This window comes from Falco rusticolus, chromosome 9 (assembly GCF_015220075.1).
Source record: "Falco rusticolus isolate bFalRus1 chromosome 9, bFalRus1.pri, whole genome shotgun sequence".
Lineage (NCBI taxonomy): Eukaryota > Metazoa > Chordata > Aves > Falconiformes > Falconidae > Falco > Falco rusticolus.
This window is the reverse complement of record NC_051195.1, coordinates 12660284-12672354: the sequence shown is the minus strand read 5'-3', so window position 1 is coordinate 12672354 and position 12071 is coordinate 12660284. Positions and strand designations below refer to the sequence as shown.

Genomic DNA, 12071 nt, shown 5'->3' with positions numbered 1-12071 from the left:
TGAAGCAAGTGGAGATCAACAGCTTCCATCTGGGAAACAGCCCCCAAGAGCTGCCAGCCAGTGAAACTGTAAAACTTCGCAGGTATTTTTTTTACAGAGGAATATGCACTCTCTCACAAAGGAAACTGCAGCCAAAAAAATATTTATAGTACTCTTCAAGTCATTAGCGCAAGGGTACTAACACATTTCTATTAAAGACGGGGAAAGTGACAGCAGTCAGCTTATGAGGCTAGAATTTTATTGTTCATAAATCAATACATAAACATAGCATATTTACCATACATTGAAAGTCTGAGTTGTTAATATGAGCTCAAAACTTTCTTGTGCCCAGGAACTCACCTTTTATTCCAACACAAAACAACTGAGTTTGCCAAGTATAAATTTCTTAATGTTAAATCAGTTTCACTGATGGGAAACATTTCTTTTAGACCAAGCTAAACATACCAATTTGGAGAATAGTTCGAAACAGACTAAAGCATACAACATCATGGTAAATGTATGGTATTTGGGCTTACAGTAGGCCATCCTCGATTCCCCTTTTCTGTGCCAATTGTACAAGCTTGTTAGAGATGAGCACTAGGAGCTCTTCTGAAAGGTGGAGCTTCATCTGCAATACTGAAATTTAGTCACTGGCAGACAGACATGCCTCTATTGATATTCAACAAGTTGATAAATCTAGTATCAAAACAACGCAGCTATTATATCAAGTCAACATTAAAGTTCTCACGCGTACTCCAGAAAGAGACCAAAGTTCATATGGGACTAATGCCACATACTTTCCTTGTCTTGTCTCCTTTATACTTTTTGGTCACCTCACCTGTCAAATCCAACGTTTCGGACAATTGCTTAAACCTCTAAATTTCTGCCCAGGCAGAACTCATTACTACATATAGTGCCATATCCAACTTGTTTAGTTCTTCTTAACGTGTCACTAAAGTATAATTTATGCAATCTTAACTGAAAACTAATGCATGTCAACAGCATTTAATGAATGTGTCCTTGTCCACATATGGGATACACCAGTTTAGAAATTACCTCCTTTACTACGCAGTAACAATAAAAGAAAATAAAGAGTTGAACTGCTGTCAAACCCATTAAAAGGGAGATAGATTATTTTACCCATATATTAAAAATAATTTACTTTTCCAAAACAATGTACATCAGAAGCAGTTCACACTACTTTAAACATAAGAGTTGGAAAGTGTCTGAAGAAAAACTATTAAGTCTGAATCACATTGCACTGAGACAATATGCTGAAATGCTTTTAAACTTCTGACTTGGAGCAAAACTGCTTGTAACCATGATTTTTTATTTCGCATGTGCAGTTGGTAGGCTGTCAAGACAGCTGTGAAGAGGAGTCTCCCTTTACTTTCTCCTGCTGCTTCCACCACCAGCCAGCATGGTGGCCACCCGAATGAAGATATTCAGCGTATCTGTGTAAATACCCATGCACCTAGGAAACAGGAAATCAAAGTTAACACTGTTGAAAAGAAACAGTATTAGTGTTTCACACCATTATACTTAATTTTTAAAAGCCTTCATGAAGCATCTGTAACAAAACCCAACTGACTCCTCAGCCGTGATATGTATAAACCCCCCTGTATTTTTGCTTTACCGTACCCCCTGTATTTTTGCTTTACCATCTTTGTCAGCAGCAACTATTTACAGAAGTCTTGACAGACAGTATACTGTTCTCACACAGGAGTCCTCTGCTTTTGTGCTCTATTTTTAATCTGCGTATCTCCAAGAATTTTGAACAAGTCAGTATTATTCTAATTACAAGAAAGCAGAATCAAGGAGGACAACAATTCACCTGATACCTGACAGACAACATCTACATGCAAGCTCCTCGTTAGTCAGACTTGCTCCTTACTAAGTCAATTAATCCTTCTTTCCCTATCTATCACACTGCTGAAGCTTCTTTACTTACTGGCAAAAACTAGTAAATATTAAGTGACCAGGAAAGAGTTAACATTTTTTGTCTCGGCTGATACTGACAGATATTTTCAGAAAGCAGCTACAAATTCTCCCAGCAATGCTTTAGAAAACAAAAATACTTTTACAAAGTACTGCTGGAGGCAAGTGACACCACACATTCAATCTTCTTTCTCTCAGGCAGATGCTTTCAGTTTTAACTCAAAGAGCTATTTTCACATTGCATTTTTAAGTCCTGTGATTTTTCACATTTAGCAGCAATATACTTTTGAAAAGTAAACAAAAGGTCTGGCTGTAATACAGCTTGAAGAAAATTCTTACACAGACACTGAGACCAGCTGTGTTAACACAGAATACTTACGCATTGATTGGATCATATTTTGTTACTCCGTAATATGGAATAGTTTCTGCACGCTTGATAACATGCTGCGTATCATAGAGCAGGAACATGCCAAAGAGCACCAATCCACCATAAACAGCTACTGAATACAAGCCAGCACCAAAAGCAGAAGTAGGAGGCAAGAACATGGATCCTGGAGAGGAATATATAATAGCGTTAAAGAAAGCTGCTATGTGTATCTGCTACTTCAAACTGGGTCAAACTTCAGTTACTGCAGCACATGCTTTCTCAAGAAGTATTCAGTTCTCAATTTGTGGTGCATTTTTTATACCAAAAGTTTTAATACACAAGCTGAAGAGATCACATATACAATTTGATCCAGTGATTTTGAACACCCTAGGGAATCACGTGTACTTTTCTTCATGTGAAAGTACTTCTGTCCCTAGGGCTACAATAATGCCTAGAAACACATAAGGGAGAAGTACAAGTGGATCACGAACTAAGATCATGTTAGCTGTCTTCCCTAGTCACTGGCAGTAACTGAAAATAGAAGCCACCACTCTTGGCCATTTTTCAGATTAACACTTGCCAGAACTGTAACTTCACGTTTGGTTCCAAGATAAAATGTAACACAGTATTTTCTGCTGTGTTAGGGTTGCAAGGGCTATTTAAGGCAAACCTTAACTGGACAGGCCAGCCTGCAGTTAAATATAAGCTGCATCTTAGCACCTCAAGTTTTCAACCTATGTTATCTGACATTATTAAACCAGTATTTTACCAATTGAAGAAGCAAGTACAAAGCCTAAGCCTATTCCAAGTGGTCCTCCCATGTTCAGAAATTTTTCACTCGGCGCACACATGGCCACAGTTGAGAGCCCTCCAACGATTCCAGCGGTGTACCAGGCAGCTCTGATCAGCAAAGGACCACCCAAAAAGGCTAGAGGAGCCACCACTGCACCCATGACACCTAACCAAAGGAAAACAAGAATTAAGATTTGGAACAGTTCTGGTAAAAACACCACCAGACAAAACATTTTCAATTTTTTCCCAGTCAGATAACATGGCTCAAACTCACCCACTTACAGGACAAAACACCAATGCACTTGACTGTGCACCTATCTTGAAGTGAGCACAATGAATTAGCAACCTTAAATTCCATGACCTACTTTTATCTAGCTCTGGGAGTACTTCAGGGAACTGGTCTTTGGAAGAAAGACTAACAAAAGTCAACATATCGATCTGTTCAAAACAGAGCTGGTAAGAGATACTTAAGCGTGGACTCATCAGCTACACACGAGCACTCAACACTGAAAAGCAGGACAGTTTCCTTCTACAATAATTAGGCAAGCAAGTCGGACTTTTTGCTAGTCTTGGATGAAACCTTTATCTAGTCCATTAATATCACATTAGGTTATTTAACTTAGTAACAATCTCTGAAATAAACACAATTTCTTCTTGATAGAAACGTTAGCACGCATGATTCCAGTGCCTAACATCCATGTGTCTTTCATGAACCAGAAATTATTTCTGGCAGAACAGTTATGAAAAATTATAGCCATTGTTATTTGAACTAGGTATCATTAGTGAGAAACTGCTATGTACTCACAGCTTACACACCTGATAGGAAGATGCACGTAAGCAGCTGCAGTTTGATACTAAAATCTCATTTTTCTCATCAAGTTTTCAAATACTTTCCTATCCTGTACTGCTGAAGAACATTAAGTGCAGAACAAGAGTGCTTACAGAAGCTACAGTGCCAGAAAGCAGTCATAAAACCAAAGCGGCTAAACCCAATTAGTTTTATCCAATGTGGTATATACTTATCTCAAGTTTAACTTGAGCATGACTTTTATAAGATTATGAAAAATATTAAGAGTTGTGTTAAGGACACTTAAGAAGTCTTGCTGACACTGAGGAGCTCTCTGGTTTCTGAAAAGTATTAACTCTCCTATAGCACTATATAAAAAATTACCCTAAAGTCAAAGTTTTGTTAAAGAATCTGTTCCCACTGAAGCACAGACATCTCTACAATGAACACTAATCACATACCTGAATGCATCATCCAAGCCAAATGTTTAGCGGCTGGACTATTTTCATAGGATATAGACCTGACCAACATTCCAGCACCGATCATAGCTGCAAAAGTTGCACCTATTGCCTGTAAAAACCAACATCACAAAGCTCAAGTTAACACTAGGATATATGGTGTCTGTTCTAATCTCCTGGTCTAAAAATTAATAGCGTAATTCTGAGAAGAGCAACCTAATTGGTAATTGAAGCATTTGCCAATTTTACTTCTCTAAGATTACAGTCAGATCTTTGCATATTCTAAGTTGCAGTAACTCTCATTTTGTTTTTATTCAGCCTTCTAGGAATCCAAGTTGAGTGGTAAGACGGCAACAACTTCTTAATTGTGTAAGGTAAAAGAAAAAAAACATATAATTCTGCCCCTTACCCTAATCCTCATTAAGCTGCCTGAAACATTAGCTTTACTTTTTTTTTTTGTACGTTTCTCCACCAAAAGCCAATACTCATTTCACATGCTTCTTTTACCAGTGATTTTTAAACCTCATTGCCTTATCTTACTGTTAATTCCGACCAGAACCATCCAGTAGCTAGCAAACTGGTCAGAAATGTACAACTTCCATTTATCACCAAGGATGCATTATTAATTTAATCTCTATAAAATTATGTAAGTGTTGGCATTTAAGTATTATCGTTCTACTCCACTTAACACACTGAATATGTACGAGGCAGACATATTTTGTTAGCAGTTTGCCTGGATGGTTTGCCTACCAGTATCATTTCAGCCTTGGCAAACGGGAGACATCTCTCAAAGAGCTATACAGAAGAGCACAGGGAGGAGTAAGAATGCATAGGGACCACTGCCATTTTTAGAAAGTGACAGAAATAGCGTCTTTAGCCTCAGATGGCTATTTATAACAGCTTCTTACTTGCATATAGTGGGTAAGGATAGCATAGTATATTTTTTTTTTTCCTCATGTCTTTGACAAACTGTCAAAGCAGCAGAAGGTACATGTCAGCATGTAATTAGAATTACCAAATCTTAAGTCACGAAATATGATTAGGATACTTTAATAGCCTTTACGGGTAAGGAAACTAGCGTAAATGAAGTTTTGCCTTTACTTTTCATCAAGTAGTTTACACTTCACTTTTCTTGTATCAACCATCGCATTTGGGGTCATTCCACAGGAAGTGTTTTTATTTCTGTAACATGCTTACCAGCCAGGAGCCTCTTGTCATAAGGCTCATGAGTGCTGGAGATCTGCTCACTGCTACAGCAGAGAGTGCCGTCAAGCCAATGCTTCCCGCGAAGTACATGTAAGTAGAGCGAATTCTGTCTTTCACATACTGTGGCCAAATACTGAAAAATAAGCAATCACATATATCTGTACAAGTACCAGTATTGGAAGAAGACCAACTAAAAGTACGATAAAACTGTTAAATATATTCATAGATACAGATATAAGGGAGGTTTCATAACAGTAGTGTGGTCTAGCAACCTCTGCCTTACAGGAGGGGGCTGAACTTTCAAATCTTGCTGGTCTAACATAACTCTCTAGAAACACTGCAAGTTGCAGCTACTATTAACTACAGTTCAATTCTAAGGAGAAAGTATACATGGGAAACAGAATAAAAAACACTTTTTAACTATGGAAAAATCTGAGAATGGTGTCTATATAACAAATCGGCATAAGGAAAAATGTCTACAGAACGTGTACTGGGCACTAAACAGTCAGCTGAGCAGCTCACAAACTGCTGAGTCACAGTGCACATGATTATCTGACATTGCAAGACATGAATGTTATTTTGAAAGCTAACAATAGCAACAGACCTAGCCGTGAATGAGTTTCTGCAGTATGATTTGGTCATACTACGGACAGGAAGCTTTCCCTGCTAACATCAAACAGTGCACACATTTTCTTTCATTTCACCATTACTTCAAGGCTTGTGGAAAAAGTAAATATAGCTCTATCAGTGAAAAGCTTCTTATAGATACAACTAGCAAGCACTCAACATGAATGTGAATGGTCACTTCCAAATATAAATGCAGATGAAGTAAAGCAAAATGCCTTCAGCACTCATCTCTCTCGTGCCTGTGCCTATCACTAACCACCCTTTAAGATTCAGTAGCTGTATGGTTTTGCCATCACAGTGAAGTTTTTGTTGGCCAAAATGCAATACACAAAGTTTTAAGCAAAACAATTTATTAGAGCAAGGCTTATGCCAAGCTAAGGAGTGTGTTCAGAGAAGACTCTTTACAATGTGCTGTATTAAAGTTCAATGAACAGTCTCACAGGAACACCAAAGTGGTCTTAACAATGTGTTTTACAGAAGATTACCTGTGGCATACCTCATAAGACACGTTTATATACTCTTCAAAGATACACTTCAAATTTAGCAAAGCAAAGAAACTCACTTAAGTCAATGACCATTTAAGTTTGGGTAATTAAGCTTCTCTTTCAGTTACATGCTTTAAAATCCTACAAAGAGTCGAGGGCTTTCCATTCAGTTTAAAAAAAAAACAAAACAAGATGTAAGCTGTGTGTACACTGGGTCATACTAGCTAAAAAAAGGAACAGATACAAAGAGGAGGGAGGTTCACTTAACATACTCTTTACTTAAAACAGTAAGCCTTCTTACTTACACAGCTCTTTCAATAGCTCCAATCTCACTGGACATGCCCATTCCATAGTAACAGAGGGCCCCCAGGCCAACAGCAGCTCCTCCAGCAACAACAAATTTCCCTAGGCGATCAGCTGTATAAAGAAAAAAAAAATCCACACTCATGTATGCTTTTTTTTTGGATTGTTAATAACATACTCAACATGAGTAGCTGTTATCTGAAATGGCTGATCCATGTTAGGCTTCTTTCTTAAAGCTCCCCTTAACTTGATGTCATTGCATTACCAGTTCTCAATGAACTACGCGTGAAAAAACGCTACATTCCCACTACAAATGCAATATAGCTTCATAAAATGGAGTAAGAAATAAGAAACCAACTAGGAACGTGCCAGGTTTACAGACCTTCATTACAGTGACATGAATTCCAACACAAAACCAATTAACAGGTTCACCAACAGAAGAGTTCACCTGTCAGCTGATTTAATATACCATTTCACTATCCAACTCACTATAAAACAGGAGAAAAACTAGACATTGTGTCCTTTCCTCTCATTTATCTGCCCTTAATGCTTGTTCCTTTTCAAGAGCTCTTTAGTAGCAACTAGATCCAAATCAGTTTAAAAGGAGATTTCCAAAGCTCATGGGCAACAACACATGATTTACCATCAGTTTCCATGGTCTGATTTTCAGACATACTGCCTGCAGGCCACATAGGAGATTACTGCTACAAATACCAATCATAAAATATTATTTTAACTGAAGAGCAGCTGAAACCAAATACCTACAGATGTATGACTCTCCAAGACTATGCTTTTTCCTAAACCATAGGCAAGAGACTATCTAGCTAATCTACATATATCCCATTTGCCAATTCAATGCTATTATAGGACATTCACCAGTCTGTTCTACTGAACACTGCTAGCTAAAAAAATCCCTTTTTTGTTGACTGAAATTACGATTCACACTAGATGTACTAGCAAGCATAGTAAGCCAATGCCTCACATAACTGTAGCACCGGATTTTTGTTTTTTTTTTGGTGAACTGTGCATGCTGTGGAAAAAGCCTTCCTTTAAACAGTATACAAAGTCAATGTAGCAATGCAAGCATTACCGTATTTTTTTAATATCTGCAATCCAATATCCATTAAGAGACAATTTGTCTTAATCGCTCTCAACTGCAGCTTGAAGTAGAAACAAGAAATTTCTCTATACTATTACACATTTGGAGCTATAAAGTTTACAAGGAAAGACAGACAAGCAAAGAAACTGCCTCCAGCCATTTGACTGAGGTGACTAAGCAAACTTACATGAAACAATATTCTCAGCCTCTTCAATGGTTTGAAGGAAGCCAATTCCTTTGATGAAGTTTTAAGTTAAGCTTCAAAGTTCCTCAGTATTTAAAGCAGAGATACACTACCTTTAAGTGCAGTTTCTGCAGATGGCTCAAATGCTGCTTCTTTAATTTCCTGGCCAATTTTTCCACGCCTTATACCCGTTCTTACTCTGGTGGCATAACACTGTTAGATTCAAAAATAATGTAAGAAAGATTCAGTGAAATAAAACAGAAGACATTTCCTACCAATTTACCTGCTACACTTACAATTGCTACGTAGTCTCTTACTTACCTGTGCTTACCCCCCAGAGACATGAAGCAACTGTGATCAAAGGAAACAACTGCACATTAAAGTTTAGGAACCTTTGTGAATAGCATTCATACATTCTAGAAGTACAGAACTAATGCAGTGAATTTCAGAAGCTGAAGCTTTCAGTCTGCATTTCTTCTACCCTAGGTCCACTGTACTAAACAAGTCCATGAGACTTGTTTATTTAAATGTAAACACATGCTCTTTTTTATTTTGTAAAAAAAAAAAAAAAGAATATGTTTTGCTTTCTATGTAAAAACTCTAGGTAAACACGTAAAAAATATTCTCGTACGATACTTATACTTTACAGATGCTAAATCTGGAAAAGCAGCATGCAGTCTTTTTGTTCAACTGTAGCCTTGATTTACGTAACAAACCTTGAATGAAGGCCTGTAAACTTAAAAGATTTTTAAGGTTGACAAGCTCCAAATAAATGTAGCATGCTGCTCCAACTCTTACTGAACTGCAAGAACAACATAGAATATTTAAGTTCAGATACAACTTTCGAAATTTCCTGGCCATTCCTGAAAAGGAATTTCTAAATTATTATACAGGCCCCTGAGCAACCAACAGCTCACTCACAGCAATGAGTTTGTTTTAACATGGAAGCCTAAAATCCGCAAGCATTGCTATCACTAGCCATTAGAGCAATGAAATTCAGGAAGTTTACTACAGCACTTCAGTTTTGTTGTGTTTTGCAACTATCAAAACCTAGCCCAATGTTTTAATTACATAGCACTCGCGACAGAAATAAAACCACAACACAAAAAACCCCACCACCACCCAACAAGAACACACACAAAACCCAAACAAACCCCAAAACACCTACAAACTCAGAATGCTTAAAGCAGTTTTCTATCCTTAAGAGGAAAGATAAGAATTTGCCATTGGAAAGTTCACCAAGATGATGACAAAAGAGCAAATGCCTCCTAACGGTTGCGAGTTACCTGGGCAGAAAAGAGTATACGAAACATCTTCTCTCAACAAAGAATAAACAGTGTCTCAGCATAATGACAGTCCAGTTTTTAAAATTGCTGGTTGGACTCATGACAGTTCTGCCATAGTTCAGAAATTGCTCTAAACTGGGCCACAGCTCTAAACACATATTGGGACTAAAATCTTCACAAATCAAGTTTTTACTTTAATATTATATTTAAGAATCTTACTCAGAAACAGGGAGTTAGAAGGTCAGACAAGAATTTCTGCTCCTTCCAACTTACAAAGTAAAGGCTTGCCCCCTTCTAACTACCTCCTTTAAGTGCTTTTTTTTTCCCCAAAAAAACTTTAACAGATAGTCAGCCACTGGAACAGAAGATACTACTTCAATTAATAAGATTAATTAAGAACCCTGTTTTTTGATTAATGTTCTTCCTTCAGTAAATTAGAGCAGGTACCTCAAACAAGTAGAAGGTCTATGATCATTCAAAACAGGTACTCCGTGCAAAATGATTCATTTGGCAAAACACTCAACCCTTTAAAATACCAGCAGTCAAAACCATTAGAAAGAGAACTACCTTACCTGGTTAGGCTGCCACAGTTTGTATGCTTTTATGTTGGAGTTCCTTAAAGCTGGGGAAGCCTGAGTAATGCTGGGCCGGATAGTATGGCATGGCAATGCCCTCAGGCATACTAGCCTTGCGGCCAGCATGGTTGCTTAGATAATTTAACACACTGTGTTCCTGCAAGCACAAGAGAAAATATACCTTATTATTTTGTTACATGGTTTTCAGAAAACACTGTACACTTATCCTCAACCACACTACAGCCAGTAACAGTAATGGTGTTATCACTGGAGTACCGTAGTTAAGAGCCAGAACCTTCTCATAAACATGCAGTTTACCTGTTCTACCTGTATGCCTCTATTTCCATCTGAAACTTACCCCAAACCAGGACATACCACTTTTCATACACACAAGTTACATCAAGACTTTTTATCTACTTATGTTTCAGACACTTTGGCAACTAGCTTTCATTTTCAGACATAACACTGCATCAGTACTCTTGCCCTCCAAATAAGCGTTCAAAAAGATGCTCCAAACTCACTTAAACTTCATCCAAGTATAAACCCACACGAATAAAGCGCGTAACATATGTGGTGGGAAATGTTTTGGAGAGATTTTAAGCTATCCTTTGAAGGTTCAATTAGGTTTATGGACACAGCACTCAGTCAAGGTCATAGCCCAGAACCCAACCGCAGGTCATCCTGTGCAGTTTTGATTGGAGAATGACGGCATTCACGGGCAAACTGACAGCATAAGCAAACATCAGCCTATGTATTGTACAGGTAGAATCAAAACTGCTAACTTACTTCCACAGATAGTGCAGACATTACACAAAAAAAACCCCCAAGTCCCTGTGATTACACATACACCTATGTGTGCGATTACGCACAACTTATTATCATAAACCAACCCAAGTACCAGTAATTTTTTCTCTAACTGTTCACTGCTTACATGTACATGTCCAATATAACTTAAGTGCATTCTAAATAAAGGGAATTTTGAACACGCACAAGAAACGAGCACCCACAACACTGCACACCTAGCATTAACCACAAAGAAGCGAAACTGAGAAAATAATCCTGTTGCTAGAAAAAGTTGCTCTGCTCAGTTAGGAAATCCTGCTTGGCTAAGTGGGAGTACTTTCAGAGACACTACCCCGCTCTTCCACGGAGATGATACAGTTTACAGGAATTTATAGCGACAACTGTACGATTTCGATTTTTATTTTTCTGAAGCCGTTACTTCAAGCAAGACGTCAAACATTAGATTAACAACAAAGCTAAACAACAGCAAAGGACTACAAAGAAAACACCACCAAGTCCCCAGTACAGTAAGTGGCAAACGCAGCACTAAGGAAGCCACTGCCGCACCACAGCACGAGGAAACCCGCTGCTGCCCGGGCGGGGCGGGGAGGCGGCCAGGGCCCACCTCAGGCCTGGGCCGGGCCGCGGGCCCCCCTTCGCTCTCGGCCCGGGCCCGCGCCCCGCCGCTGCGTCCCGGCGAGACGCCCGCACCCGGCCCGCGGCCGCCCCCCGCGCGCACCCGCGTGCCCCTGCGTGGCCCCCGCGTGGCCCCCGCGCACCTGCGTGGCCGCCGCTCGCCCGCTCGGCCCCGCGCGCAGCACACCCGGAACGCCGCCTCGGGAGCAGAAGTGACGTCAGGCTGCCCCGCGCGCTCCCGGGGACTGGCTGGCTCGCCCCACGTGACCCCAGAGCAGGCAAACGCCATTGGTCGGGGGAGGCCGGGTGAAGTGACGCGTCGCTCCCCGGCAGCCATGTTGGATAAGAGCAGGGAAGGTTCTGGAAGGCGCCTGCGGCGGTGCTCTGCCTTGCGCAACTCTGCGTGTCGCAGAGCGTAACTCGGGCGCTGCCTGCGGCGCAGCTGCCGTTCGCACCGGGGGGGCAGAGGCCCCCCCCCTTTCCGCAGGGGGACGGCGGCCTTGCCGTGCGAACGGGGCAGCCGCCCGCACCCCTCGCAGGGCCGGGCAGGGCAGGGCGCCCCCGCG

At 40.1% G+C, this 12071-nt stretch overlaps 1 protein-coding gene across 1 annotated transcript; it reads right to left on the bottom strand.

Annotated features, from left to right (window-relative positions):
* Nucleotides 1-216: 216 nt before the first annotated feature.
* GHITM (growth hormone inducible transmembrane protein) lies at nt 217-11774 on the bottom strand. Its single transcript, XM_037399606.1, has 9 exons — nt 11649-11774; nt 10084-10243; nt 8339-8438; nt 6945-7056; nt 5519-5660; nt 4325-4433; nt 3054-3242; nt 2297-2468; nt 217-1453 (listed from the first exon to the last, which is right to left on the bottom strand). The coding sequence occupies exons 2-9, from the start codon at nt 10210-10212 to the stop codon at nt 1366-1368; spliced, it is 1041 nt and encodes a 346-aa protein (XP_037255503.1). The 5' UTR covers nt 10213-10243; nt 11649-11774; the 3' UTR covers nt 217-1365.
* Nucleotides 11775-12071: the final 297 nt, after the last annotated feature.

What these genes read in the sequence shown, in the direction of transcription:
- GHITM (XM_037399606.1), bottom strand. Translation starts at nt 10,212, where the DNA reads ATGCTGGCCGCAAGGCTAGTATGCCTGAGGGCATTGCCATGCCATACT. An exon ending in GGCTTGGATGATGCATTCAG is followed by an intron (nt 3,243 to 4,324) that starts GTATGTGATTAG and finishes TCCTTTGGTTAG; the next exon opens with GTGTCATGGGTGCAGTGGTG. An exon ending in TGTACTTGCTTCTTCAATTG is followed by an intron (nt 2,469 to 3,053) that starts GTAAAATACTGG and finishes ATTCCTCTCCAG; the next exon opens with GATCCATGTTCTTGCCTCCT.